General features: G+C 38.3%; 1 protein-coding gene across 3 annotated transcripts in view; it reads left to right on the top strand.

Moving 5' to 3' along the window:
• Nucleotides 1–458: 458 nt before the first annotated feature.
• The window catches only part of LOC142345764 (uncharacterized), a 170167-nt gene continuing 155728 nt past the window's right edge, over nucleotides 459–14897 (top strand). The window contains exons 1-2 of one of the 3 annotated variants that reach the window (XM_075398080.1): nucleotides 459–1498; nucleotides 11586–12007. In XM_075398080.1, coding sequence (XP_075254195.1) covers nucleotides 1473–1498; nucleotides 11586–12007 — 448 coding nt within the window. In that variant the 5' untranslated portion in view covers nucleotides 459–1472. The remainder of the gene's footprint in view (nucleotides 1499–11585; nucleotides 12008–14897) is intronic. The other 2 variants (XM_075398082.1, XM_075398081.1) reach the window with 2 other exon arrangements.

The following is a 14897-nucleotide window of genomic DNA, read 5'->3' as shown; positions in this document are numbered from 1 at the left end:
TTTGTGGCTCGTTGTTGAGCTCTTGAAATAAATCAAAGATATGTTAGACACTTCAGCGTTAAGTTATCGCTTTTGTTTTTTTGTGTGATAAATTAGAGTTTTGGGTAAATCTCGTTGTTTTTTTTGTATCAAAAAAATAAAGAGGCTAGTTATGCAAAGTTTCTGCTATCGGTTTTGGACTCTCTTCTGATCACATGCTTCTTTTTGTCAAAAATTTGTTGTCTTTTTTACTCTATGGATCTCATATATCGATTTCTGATGTGCTTCGACAACAACTATTTGAATTGAGATGCTGATATTTACCACATATAATAAATCAGCTCAAAGTAAACAGAGATTCAGATTGTTGCTCCTTTTTGGATATCTCTTGAAATTTTTCACTTCGGGGAACGTAATAAGTGAGGTAAGAGATAGATTCATCAACGTTCAGAAATGTGAGATAATTTATGTAACGAGTGCCATTGGTGTTTTATTTTAGTGTCAGTTTTTAATTTACACTCGTTACATAATGTTACATACTACGTATGTGACATTTAAGAGCGGATCACGTTACCAACTGCTATTTCCTCCAAAAAGTACTTTTCATTCAAAATGCAGTCTGATATGCCATTAACACTAAGCTCCTCCCCAAATCCTAATTATATAAAAACGTCTTCTCTCAGTTTTTAATGTCGATTACCGTTGGAATGATAACAACCCCGCACAATTGTTTCAGATGCGAACTAATTAACCAAAACTTGTAGTCAAATTAACAAATTTCACACTTTTTAACATAATTTTAACCTCTACCCCTTCGACTTGTTTTGAGTGGTTATAGCTTCGATTTAATTTTTAATTTCCACTTCGTATACGACAGTTTCCACAGTAAGTGTTCAACTATAATTCGTATTACCACCTCCTCCCTTTTATTGATTGACGTTTGATAATTAAAATGATAAAATTGTTTGCTGCCACAGAAGTCTGCGCCTTATACGTTCTGTGCTCAATTCTTTATCAATCTGCAGTCTATAGCGCTTAATTGATTCCTGTCAATTCTCTTTGCGTTCTGTACCACTTTTTATACCAACTTGCCTCAGCTGCAATCATCTTATTAAATGGTGGTTATTTTTAGTGCGGCTATTTTTGCTCCTTTCGATAACTTGAACCGCCTGAATCAAATTACGCATCACTATTCTGCATATATTGACTTTTCGAGGTCGAGTTAGATGGTAATCAGCAGCAAAATTGGTTGAAAGAGCTAAATTGTTAATTTTGCGTACCACGTTTTACTTCACCTCTTTCGCTCTTTAGTAACTTTGCGTAGCTGTTAAATTATTGTTATTTATAGCTGAAGTGATAAGTTACATTTCTATGCAATCTGTCATTTGCGTCTTAAGTGTCCCGATTATTAGCTACCCATTTCATTTACTTGCAAACTGTTCTCATTTGATGCTGTTTTACATATTTCTGTTATTTGTCTCGCTGTGTTGTGTATGAAAATTATCATGACTTCATCAAGGTAAAGGAAGTTCAAGTTTATGCCATTGTTGCCTTTTAAGCTTGTTCTATTTGACCTCGTTCAATCAAAATTTAACTTCTTATATAGAAAAGGGGCTGTAGAATTATTTTGGAGAATATTTGACAGTTTTTGTGGCTAGATGAAATTTTCCATCAATTTTTTACATATCGCAAAAATATCGCTTAAGGAAGCAACTTTTATTCTCAAACGGTAGATGATTTAAAAACGTCACGAGAGCAAAAAGTTAGGGGGTAAGCGCTCTGGTCTAGGAAAAAACCCGAATTTGTTTTGCAATTCTAACACCACAAAGATACGTAAGATCCTTTTTCTGAAGAGAAAAACTGGCTGTTCATAGTAGCAACATTATATGTTTCCAAAAAGCAGTAACCGTACACTCAGGCTGGAAATTTTTTAGTTGGCTCAATCTTGGATTTATCGTCTACCCATTGAAATACAGATAGACTACCTTCAAAATAGTATTTGAAATTTTTTAAATTCAATTTCGATAGATTCTTAAAAAGTGACCGAAGCGTAAGCCAAAAATGGTTTAATAACTCAGATAAATCTTTTTTATTTCACAAAAACGAAAACTATAACAAACGAAACGACAGAAACGAAATCAACTCAAAAGCTTTTTCTGCAGAAAAAAAATTATCAAGTAAACAGTTATACCAAACAACAAAAAAAGGAGAAATCAACCTCTTTTCAAAATACATGACAAAGAGTACTGACTTATTAGTGGCAACTTGATTATTATCAAGCTTATGTGGCCTCTATTAAATTTTGATCAGAATATAAATGTACAGTTTACATTTGTGAGTGCGCAGAAGGGACTGAAATGAATCAATATTAAATAGAATTTATCCGAGTTAGATAATCTCGAGGTAAGTCATGAGTGGAATAAGTCATGTTCTGCCTGTGGAACATATCGAACTTATCAATTGATCTTGCTGTGCTCGGAAAGTGTTGCGCTATTCGATAAGCCTAGTATGCTGAATAAGGTGATTCAAAAGATGGTCAGTGACAACTGTTAATTACTAACGTTAAGGCAGACTGCGATTAGGCAATTCGCTGCCAACGTGATAGTTGAGCTCAAGGTTACAACTACCAGTCACTGTGGTAATCACTGGAACATATCGAACTTATCAATTGATCTTGCTGTGCTCGGAAGGTGTTGCGCTATTCGATAAGCCTAGTATGCTGAATAAGGTGATTCAAAAGATGGTCAGTGACAACTGTTAATTACTAACGTTAAGGCAGACTGCGATTAGGCAATTCGCTGCCAACGTGATAGTTGAGCTCAAGGTTACAACTACCAGTCACTGTGGTAATCACTGGAACATATCGAACTTATCAATTGATCTTGCTGTGCTCGGAAAGTGTTGCGCTATTCGATAAGCCTAGTATGCTGAATAAGGTGATTCAAAAGATGTTCAATGACAACTGTTGATTACTAACGTTAAGGCAGACTGCGATTAGGCAATTCGCTGCCAACGTGATAGTTGAGCTCAAGGTTACAACTACCAGTCACTGTGGTAATCAATCGTGGTACGATTGAGAGGTGCATAGAACAGAAGGCTACAAATGTACGGCATTTCACTGAATATGAATTTACTGCACTAATGATAGGTTAGGTGGTTAGTGGATACAACGGGGTACCACATTTCCCCCTCTAGAGAAAATTTCAAAATAACATAAAGGTTAGTGATGATTGAGTATGAATACAATTTGATGAACTTTTAGTAACAATTGAAAGGTTGTTAACAGTGTAAAGTACTGAGCGCGTTAGGGCGATGAGAACTAGTAACAACTATGGTTATGTCTTGGTGGTGGGTTGCAAATGTGAGCACTAGAGGTTTGGTGGTTGCTATTGTAACTACAATTAATGGTTACAGATACTTTCAAGTAATATGACAGGGCAACATAATAAGTTTGAGCTAGGAGTTTTACTATGATCAGAGTTTTTGAGTTTTTAACTTTGTTGACTATAATTTGTGGGGTTGAAGGGAGCGTTCAGGTTGGTCCTGTTTGAAGATCGCAAGCATATCTCCGTGGGTTCGGTCTTCGCTGATGTCTTGGAGCGATTCCAATGTTTTCGGCCGGGTGGATATGGCTGGATAAGGTCAAAGGTATTACGCTGTGGGGCGGCAGTGACGTGGTTTCAGCAAGGGTTGTTCTGGGTGGAAAATAGGAAGCGATGCTTATTCCTCTTCGATGTTTTGGGGCTTGTCATTGTCCGACGATTCATCCGAGGATGACATTTCTGTGAGATCACCGTACCGTTTCGGCTTCTTTTTGTCTCGTGCTCTGCGTCGGGTGGATGCTCCAGTTGTTTCCACTAGTAATGTACTTTCGGGTTGTTTGGGTGCGGCTTTGTAATCTCGGCTAGTATCGGACTCGTGGAGTTCGTCGCCCTGTTCGTCTGCTGACTCTTGTGATGATGCCGTCGAGAGCTTTCTCTTTTTGGGAGATCCTTTTCTGGGTGATGGCTGATAGGTTCTTTTAGGTGGGATTCTGATGCGGTTGACCTTTGCGAGGTTGGCTTTTGCCTTTTTGTCTAAATCCGACGCTTGGGGTGCTCTTTTGCGGATGGCTCGTTGGCCGACGATCTTGTTTTTGATGTCTTGTGCGTGTGATTCCATGCTCTGTATGAGCATTGCATGATGATTGCGCACGGTCTTTCTGGCGGCGAAATTAATGACGAATGTGGCGTTGCTCTGGCGTGCCGAATTTTGCGACATCAGATTTATTGAGGTGTCCTGCTGGCCTGGTACTTTGATCGTTACTGTGCTGTCAGCTGTTTTGACGAGTGCTGCCCCCACCGGAATGGCCTCATAGAGTCCTTGCAGTTGCTTCTTGTTTCGCGAGGCGGCAAGAGTTTTGCGGGCTAATTGGAGTCGAGGGCTGTTTCTGGCTAATGGTTCTTCGAAGTTGGCGGCTGGGAGTTTGATGATTCGGGGTACTTCACCTTCGTCATCTTTGGCCTCCTGTAGCTTCCGTTGTTTCGTTGCTTTTACTTCGGCATCACTATCTAGATCCTCGTCATACCATTTTTCCTGACTGATGAGTTCCTCTTCTCCTATGATGTTGTCATCTAAATAGTATTTAAAGTGTTTGACCAATTTAAGTTTTTGATATTTGGTTTAGATGTTATGTTTGTTAGTGCGGTGTTCGCTTTTCTTCCATAGTGGGCTTCGATAAGGGAGAGTTTTGAATTTTTCTTTCTGCATGTGCGTAGTTCAAATGATATGTTTTGTAGGGCGTTCTTAATATTGAACGGTTTCTGATTGGGGTCGAGTTTTATGCAGCCCAATCGTCGTTTGACGGTTTGTACTAGACGTTCTACTAGTCCTATTGGGCGATGGTCGTTAGCTGGGGCATATAATAATTCATTGTTGTATCGTTTACATAGTTGTTGTATTTTATTACCTTTTAAGCATCTGGCTTGATCTAGTCTAATGTTTCTAGGTACTCCGTGTTGGGTTATGTATTTGTTTATCGGACTTTTGTCTATTGTGTATTTGTTGTTTGTGTCCAATCGGACTTTCGTATTAAGCTTTTAAGATTCTTACCAAATTCGGTACAGGGTTGACACGTTTTGGATTTATTGATTAAATCTCGGTTGATGAATGGCCACCATAATCTCTGCCCTAGTTCAGTCATGCCCCACGCTCCTGGATGCGTTGCATGGAGGACGTTCATTACAGATTCCTTCAGGATGTTGGGTATTGCTAATTTGTTGTCCACCAGTATGCAGCCGTTGTTGACGCTTAGGTTTCCCCATTTTGCGTATATCTGCTTGCTCAGGCTTTTGCATCGAGCTTGGTCCTCATTGGTTATGCAGTCTCTGATCTCCCGTTGCACCGTATCTCTATTGATCATTGCTGCAATTAGTTGTTGATTGAACACGCTCTCCAGTTGTTTTGAGAGTTGGTCGTCTGATTTAGGAGGCGATGCTTTTGGGGTAGGGCTTAGGTAGTTGCTCATTGAGAAGGATGTTTTCTGCACTGGTGATTTCGCGGTGGCGCTATTTGGGTTATTTGTTGTGTGCTCCATTTGATTTGTTAAATTGTGTTGTTTGTTTGAATTATGCTGTTGGAGTATAGCTGTGTTAATTGGCAAATGCGCGTGTGTATTCGTTTGCTGTTTGTCTTGCGTATTGTTAGTGACGTCATTATCCGTTGTTTTTGTTGTATTTGGAATGTCTTGTGACTGCTGCGTAGGCTGTGTTTTCTATTCTTTGGTGAGTTGTTTGTAGTCATACCGCGTTTGTCGGTATTGTTTTTTGTTAGTGTGGAATCGGTCGACGATTCCACGTTTGCTTTTCTGGGCCTGCATCTCTGTCGTTTGGTTTGGCAATATAGGGAATGGTTGGAATCGTTGGACGATTCCATTGTATTTGTTTGTGTCATTGGAATCGTTGTGCGTCGTTAATGTGTTGTGCTGTGTTTTGTTATTGTTTAGTTTCCTTGGTCTGCCTCTTTTACGTATGATTTCTAGTGTTTTTTTATGACGTCTATTTGAGCTATTATAAAATTTTCGTCATAAGTGCTCGGGGGTTTTGCAGGTTCGGATGGATTTCGGGACATGTAATCTGCTAGTCCCATCTTTGTTCCGGCTATGTGTTCTATAGTAAAATTGGATCGAATTAATCTATCGTATCACCTGGTTAGGCGGCTTTGGTGGATTTTACTTGATCGTTCTTTAAGCATTGATAGAAGAGCCCTCTGGTCGATTTGTACTGTGAAATGGTAACCTAATAAATAGTGTTTAAAGTGTGCTAACGCCCATACAACTCCTAATAATTCTAATTCGTTTATACTGTATTTTTTTCTGCTTTATTTAATCATCTTGGGGCGTAGGATATTGTCTTCCTCCCGTTGCAAGTTTCTTGTTCGAGGACTGCCCCTAGGCCCGATCTTGATGCGTCTGTTTTAACTCCGGTCTTTCTTTTTGTGTCATAATGTGTGTTTTCTGTCAGGTTGCGTATGCATTTATTTATGTTTTCGAACTTTGTTTGGTGGTGATTTGTCCATACGTATTTCGTATCTTTTTGTAGTAAGTTTCTTAATTCGCGACATAGGGGTGCTAGATTTGGTATAAATTTCGTTAGGTGGTGGACGCTTCCTAAGAATGATTTGAGTTGTTTATGGGATGAGGGTAGCTTCAGATTAAGTATTGCCTGTGTCTTAGAGACGATTGGTTTAATACCTTTTTGGTCTTTTTCATAGCCTAGCCAAGTTATCTTATTTTTGCGAAGTGGCATTTATTAACGTTTACTGCCAGGTTTTCTTCATTTAGTCTGTCTAGGCATTTGAACAATTTTTCTTTATGGTTTTGTAAACCACCTCCTGTAACAATAATGATATCGTCCAGAAAACAATGTATTCGATAGGTTGTATAAAATTTTGTCTATGGCTTTTTGGAATTCTGCCGGCATATCTGTTAGTCCGTAATATCCAGTGTTGAATCGATATGTTCCTTTGGCTTGACCGCCTATGATATTGAAATTGCATTTTTTTTGCTGTATCGTCATCGAGTGGTAATTGGCTGTATGCGTAGCGTAGGTCTATTGTTGAGAATAGGACTTCTCCTTCGTCGGACGATTGAGTGATGGTTTGTGCGATGCTGTCCATTAGGCAGTCGATGTTGTGCATCTGATATTTGTTTTTGTGAATTGATTTGTTGATTGTTTTCGACTCCATTGCTCGTTTTATTGATTTCTTTCTTCACTGTTATTATGATAGGTGATATGAAAAATTCGTCGCTACATTTTTCTAGTTTGGTTATATGTCTGTTTTTCTGTAAATTTTTTAGTTCTTCTACTTGTGTTTCGAGGTGTAGTGGTACGCGTCTTCCTTTTTGATGGACGGGGGTGTAGTTTGACTTAAATTGTGATTTTACCTTATGGTGTATGGATCGTCCTATTCTGGTTGTTAGGTTATTGTATTTAATTGCTACTTCTTCCTTGATTGAGGGGGTTTGAGGGGTGTCTATTGAGTTGACGTTCTTACCTGAGGACTTTGGGGAGTCGTGTTGTTTTAGTTGTATTCCTAGGGGTTCGAACAGGTCCCTTCCCACAATCGCTCGGTGTTTGTCCGGGACCACTATGATGTCCACGCGTCCTGCCTTCCAGCCGTTGCACTCAATGTCGCAGTAGAGGGTTCCCAGGGTTTTTATAGGGGTGTCGGTGTAGCTCTTTAGTTTCAGTGGATTTGTTGTTCTGCTCCACCACGTGTTGATGTCTCTTGCCTCTATATCTTTCGCCATTTGTTCCGTGGCGATGCTAGTGGAACTTCCTGAGTCAACCATTACCCAGAATTTACTCTGACCATATTGGATTTGTAGTTTTGATGGTGTTGTGAGGTCGTCCGGTGTTTCCATCATGTTAACTGAGTATTCGTCCGCTGAGTCTTTGTATGACGAGTGGGTGTCCGGGTTTAGTGAGATCATGTTTATGCCCTGTGTTTGTTGGTCCAATCACTGGTTGTCGATTTCGTTCACAGATCTTCCGGATTGGGGTCTATTAAGGTTGGATCTGCAAACCTTCGCATAGTGGTTCTGTTTGTTGCATCGGCGGCACGTTTGGCCGATTGCTTGGCACCTTGCTCGGTGGTTGCTATCCAGGGTTGTCCGCCTTGCCAGGGTTGTCCGCAGTTCCTGCAGTTGTGAGTGGATGCTATGTTGTTATTGTTCATGCCTCTGCCGTTTCCTCTACCCATACCTCGCGGTGTTGTTGGTGGTGATCCCCGGAAGCGTGAGCTTGAGATTTCCATGACTGGTTCCTCTCGTCCATTAAATGGTGTTGCCGAAGCATCCAATGGTTGCCCTGCCTGTATGGCTAATTGGCTTCTGATGCCTAATTCGATACTCACTGCTAGTTCGAGGGCCTTTTCTGGGGTGAGGGTTGTTTTTAGCAGTTCTTTTTGTATCTCTTGATCTATCATGCTTGCGCTGAATATATCCCTTAGGAGTTCATCTTCTAAATCGGCAAGTTGACAGTGAATTGTTCCATTGTTTCCCCTCGGTGTTGTTTGCGTGTCAACAGAAGGTATCTATCGAACGTTACATTTCTTGGGCGGATGAACGTTTGCTCTAATTCGTCCCATAGTTCCATTGTTGATTTTGATTCCACGTTTGTGTGGGATAACTTTCTTGCGTGCATCTTTCGTCCTTCACTTCCGAGGCTAAGGTAGATCAGAGGTTTGGCTTTTCTATCTGCCATGTCCCATGGTTTGTCGCCGCATTGGACCCCTATTCCATCGATTTGATTACATTCGTTTTTCCATTTGGCTATTGCCTGGTGGTACCTCGTTATTCGTTCTCTTTCCATTGCTTGTGTTGGATTCTGTGCGGGTTGTTCCTCTACCGGTTCGGGGGGGGGGGGTAAATGACTGTCGTCGGTCTCCTTCGAGTAGTTCATCTAGTTCGATGTTTGTCTTAGCGACGAGGGCCATTTTGAGTTGACTCCTCCATTTCTCCCATGATATTGGTGGGTTACTGCTAGGTTTGTTCCAGAAGGGTTCAAGTCCTAGCGCCGTGCGTCCTATTTTGTCTGACTGCGCCATGTTGTGCTCGGAAAGTGTTGCGCTATTCGATAAGCCTGGTATGCTGAATAAGGTGATTCAAAAGATGTTCAATGACAACTGTTGATTACTAACGTTAAGGCAGACTGCGATTAGGCAATTCGCTGCCAACGTGATAGTTGAGCTGAAGGTTACAACTACCAGTCACTGTGGTAATCAATCGTGGTACGATTGAGAGGCGCATAGAACAGAAGGCTACAAATGTACGGCATTTCACTGAATATGAATTTACTGCAATAATGATAGGTTAGGTTGTTAGTGGATACCACGGGGTACCACAGATCTAATGCATTCTTTATCAAGTCATATAAGCCCCCACATATGCAAAAAAAGGAAAAATGCTGAAAAACGAGAAATCCAGTTTTTGCGAAAAAAAATTATGCATAATCTGTAAAACAAATCCCAAATGGGCAAAAATTTAAATTATGTGTTTGTTTTAGGACACTGTGACAAGTTTCAAAAGTTTTAACGGAACGCTTAACCGAAATAAAACCTAATTTTGAGATAATTTGATCACATTCTGAAAATTTACGGGGTCGAAATTGAAAAAACAATGATGTTTCAATTGTTACACACTTAATTATTTCAGAAACCGAAAGCATCTATTCAGAAGTCTACCCAGGTTTTTATTGGTTTTCTGAGTTTTGTTCAAAGTGAAAGTCTACCCAGGTTTCTATTGGTTTTCTGATTTTCGTTTAAATTGAAAGCCAATTTTTGGTGATTTGCAAATAATCGATGTTTTTTGCTGACTTGTCTCTTTGCGTCAATGAAAACCAGTCAGCTCTGATGCAGCATTATTCAGATTAGACAGTGATCCCTTTTTTGCTATTTTGTATTTGAATAGTTTTTGATTGTTCTAAATCATGCCTTAAATTTTCTGTTAATATTGCATTGGTGTTTGTGATGTCAATTTCTGGACAACACTAACACCAATACAATTATTAACAGCAAATTTAAGGCATGCTGTAGAAAATCAAAAACTTCAATAAATAAATTGTCTGATTTGAATAATGCTGCATCAGAAGACTGATCAGACTTGTTTTTTTTCGAGGCCGGGAGACAAGTCAGCAAAAATCATCGGTTATTTACAAATCACCAATATGACTATTGCAATCAATGAGGTTATCAGTACTCGGAAAATGATACGAACTACAGAGAGATTAACAACTCTTTCATTCAGAAAGAATTTATTTAACAAAAATAATCATTTTCTATTCAATTCCATATGTTAACTGAAAAATTTGTGTAATTTCATTTAGGCCTCGTTAGAACTTCAGTGGGATCCCACAGACTAATGTAGACAATAAAATCTATGCACCATTAAAGCTTGAACAACGTTTTTGTATCATTTGCGGGAGAGCCGCGAGAAAAAGCGCAAGCAAAACTCAAATGGCCGCACGTTAAAATTGCGCTTTTATGTGAAATCGAAAAATCTATATTCAAATACAAATCTGTTTATTCTAAAAACCACGAGACCAAAAATACCAGGATTCTCAAGTCATGTCGCTACAATACGGTAATATTTAGTTTAATTAATCAAAAATTAAGAACTGCCCGAAAATCGCCGTTAAATGTGAAAAAATTCAGTGTGAAAAGTGATTTGTGATGCCACTAACAATATACCGATCGGCCAAAATTGACAACTAAAAAACCATTTAAGCATAGTGTTCCTCCCCCATCCCCCACTAAAAGTGGGCTGGGAATAATTTTGTGGTCACTTTTTACAATATTGTTTTTAACGAATTACAAAAAAATTATTGTCATTGATAAATAAAATTAAGCAGTTTTTCTGATTGATTGATTGTGTCTATATAAGTATGGGATCTAATATACTTACTGGACAAAAATTGATTCTCATTTTTGCCACTGGAGAAAATGCAGGAGCTGAAATTTTAACTTGAACTCACAATTTTCTTCGTTGTCTTTTCAATCATTTTTTTTATCGTGTCTACGTAACTATGAAATTTGTTTTGCTCACTGTTCAAATATTTGTTACTACCGTGTTCCATGTAAAAAAAAATTAAGAGCTGCAATTTTTGAAACTTGTTTCACAATCTTTTTTTTGAGAAAATTTTTGAGATAAATTGCTAAAAATTTCCTTTAGTGATTCCCAGAGGTTTTGGCAATGATCAAAATACTTTTCATTGAGAACATAATCGGCATCTGTTAACTAAATTTTCTTCGGAAAATTTTCGAATGGTTGGTTAGGACACGTCAAGATTTCATTACACATTTGCAGCCGCACGGTCTGTATCCGGCTATAATTTTTGCGGAATGTCATCAAAAGAGGTATTGGGTCCGGGCATTGATTATTCCGAATTTTTGTCGGCACAATTTTTTTTGTAATCGTTCAAATGTTCTGCTGCGATAACAACTTGAACTTTGTCGATCACCAAAGGTGGCCACTAGAACCTAAGTGGGCTTTTCTTTGTCACAACATCGCCGGTTATGCGAGTTCTGATTGCAGAAATATTTTTTGATATTGAATGAATGAATTTCAGATCGAATAGACACAGATCCCACTCGCTGCCATTTGCATGGCTATTTGCTCAACAGCAGCAGCCCCAGAATCAGCAATCACCTCAACTGCAACAACCGAGACACCCTCCCACCACCCTGCCGCGTTTAAGTGAGCCATTTCCCCAATCACACTTTGAGGAGGAGTCAAATATTTGTCAGAATCACCTACGACACACTGGAACTTGCCATCTTCATCAGCAGCAGAATTTCAAAAATAGTAATGTTGTAGCTCCCAAAAAGGAAAAGAAGAGAAAGAAAAGCAGTTTGAACATATTTAACAGCCCGACCAGTCCATCCTCTTTTGACCAGAGTAGTGAATATAAACGTGCGCAGTCGTTTAGCAAAGATTGCGAACAGTGCAGTTGTTTCCAATTAACTTTGGATGACAGTCAGAATAATCGGGGTAAATGACAGGACTTACCGCTAATGCCAACGATATTTAATGCCATATCCAATATATCGTGTTTATTATAAGTCTGCCATTGCGTTGACAATAGTTCTTTTTAGCGAGGAAATTTACTCGATTATGTCACTCTTTTAAGTGACCATGTTTTAAGATTCTAGTTGTAAACTAGTTGAGATTTGCTTCAAAATTGGAAATATTCTTTTTATTTGTCCACTATAACTGTTTTTGAACTAGCACATACAAGTGACAAGATCTCGTCACTGTTTTTTGCTCCTGGCGTCACTTGTTCACAGCATTACTGTTGCCCTTGGTTACAGCATCTAAATAGTCGTAACAATTTTCGACCTTTTTATTGGGCATCCCGCATGTGATATAAATGGAAGCAGTCTGCATCTACAGTTGAAGCGCTTCAATGGTTTTTAGCAATATTCTTTTTTAATAAATTTAATCTAGAAATTAAATCTAGACTTCAGCCAAATTTTTATTCATTCCGCTCAATTTTGGTAATTTTTCTGCTCTCTGAATTGCTTCAGTCGTAATTTTTTTTTTGGAAAAAACAGAAAAAAACTACAAACGTAGCTCAGCTTAACCTTCACTTCAAAATTTCACTGATTTATTTGTTTTAACCTTTGCTGACAACAGGCAAATCTCCGGCAAATATTTTTTGTTCTAAATGGCTAGCATGTTCCCTTCAAGATTCCTGAAAATTTCAGATTCAGTGCATTTTGTCGAGTTATTGTGTTTATTTGATGTCTCGGCAATTTACTTTTTGTGAAGTGACTTTAAAGACAGTTCGATTTTGTTATCACTACAGTAACAAGAAATTTGATTGAACCTCTGATGTGGCTTAGAATAGGAGCGAAACGTAGGAAACATTTAGCAGCCGGTCCTTTTTTTTTCCTGATTTCGTTACTACGTTCATGACTACCCTGATTGCATTCCCCTAGATTTTCTGAAATTAATTTTTGGTGGTTTAAATCCGTCGTCTTTGATTATGATGTTGTTTACCTCAGTGGGATGGATATGTAAAGATAAGAAAAACAAGTTAAACGAGAGTTTCTTTTTTAATTGGTAGGAAACATTTAAGTACGCCTGTAAATGTTTGTATATATCCGTTCAGAGATCTGAGTGTTGTTTTTATAGCTGCGAAGCTGTAAGCTGAGCGTAGCTATATTGCGGTGCTCTTGGTTTTTTTTTGTTTCGTCGTCTGACGCTTTATTTTCGTTTTACATTTGTTCTAGAACATTCTGTCTCGTCACTGCTTAAATGGCTTTTTCGCGCTTGATTTCACGCTTTCTGCGTGACCTAAATTGCGGTTATTCAGAAACAGAATCTGTTCGTAAAGCAAAGTTGATTGTAAGAAAACAGATTGTATGGTCCGACAGCCGAGTGGTTAAGGCAACTGGCTGTTAATCCGGAGATCGCCGGTTCGAGACGCGACAGGGAAACTTTTTTTTGCACCCAAAAACAACCTCCTTTGAAATAAACTTGTAAGTTTTATAGGCGGCGGCGATAACTATTATCAACTCACTTCTGTATCTTTTTCCATCTGTATTTTACGGCACGCAAGTCTATTTCGCAGCTATTCCGGCAATCTGCCGGCTATGTTTTATTCATTTTATTGTTCCGACTCCTTTGTTCCTACCGACATACTCAAATGGATGTTTTTGTACAGTACATTTTTTGCCCGATTGATATATTCATCACAGAGGGTTGTGAGTGATATCATTAGAACGCCCCTCAAGCGTAGAATGTATTATTTTAAAAAATTTGAATTTTGCCTGCTTTCTCGAAGTTTTTGTTCACTTTTTTCGTACTTTTACGTAATTTTTTTGCCGATTTTGCTAAACAATGTTAAAATTGTTAACGATAGTGTTGTTGGTTTTACCTCTAATGATAGAAGAGTGTTGTTGAACTGTTTGATCAATTTTTTTGTTAACTTCAAAGAGGTCCAGTTTTACTTGCGCGTCCTTTGAGGGTGTTCTTGAATTAAAATTAGCCGCAGTTTTGCTAATTTAACTCAATAATTATCCAAAATATATCATTTGTTTTTTACTGTATTGACATTTTTCGTCAAATTATTCATATCCATTGTATTCAGAGCAAGCATATGTTCCTGATGGATAGACAGCAATAGCAAGGCTAATTTTGGTCTAATCGTTGGTTTTTTTACAGTCAAAAAATAATTCGGTTTGTAGTCAGTCGCTGTCTTTTTCAAATTATATTAGCATTTTTGCCTTTTTCATGTTAATTATAGAACAGAACAAACAATTCAAATCGAGGCTTACTATTGACAGATCAAATTCCCTTCTTATTTCAAGGAAACCTGTCTAGTTTTAGTCGAAAGCTTATGGTCGTCTTCATTTAAAAAAAATAATCGAGCTTTGACATTTTTGTCTACTGGTAGCTTAAGGTCAGCAAAGAAAGGTCGCATCGTCTTTTTTTGGATTAAATTTTAATATTTATAGCGGTTTTACGTTTTAGTTAATGGTTTTGTCCGCTTTGCTACTTCGAGTTTTCAGAAATTTTTGATTATTGTACATTTACGCATCTTTGAGGTTTTTGTTTTTGTCGTATAATCACATTATTGACAAGTCAGGTACCAAATTATTGGCGTTCAGAAAGAAGGCACAATTGAACATACTAATTTTTTTTTGGTTTTGACGGCGTCGACCCAATTTAATGGAGTTTTATTGCTGTCTTTATTTGTCATTTTGTAGTCATATGAAAATTCTAAATATTAGCAGGTCTTAGTGGCTTCCTATTGATGAGAAAAGGAACCTTTTTACTGATTTCAGTTGAAATTTCTCTTGTCTTTGAAATCAAATGTAATAAAAAATTTTGACTTGTTTTTAACTGTACATTTTGCTGTTCTTTGTTCTCTACT

Source organism: Convolutriloba macropyga, chromosome 9 (assembly GCF_964194025.1).
Source record: "Convolutriloba macropyga chromosome 9, txConMacr16.3, whole genome shotgun sequence".
Taxonomy (NCBI): Eukaryota; Metazoa; Xenacoelomorpha; order Acoela; family Convolutidae; genus Convolutriloba; species Convolutriloba macropyga.
Note: the sequence above shows the minus strand (reverse complement) of the source record. Positions and strands in the feature narration are given on the sequence as shown.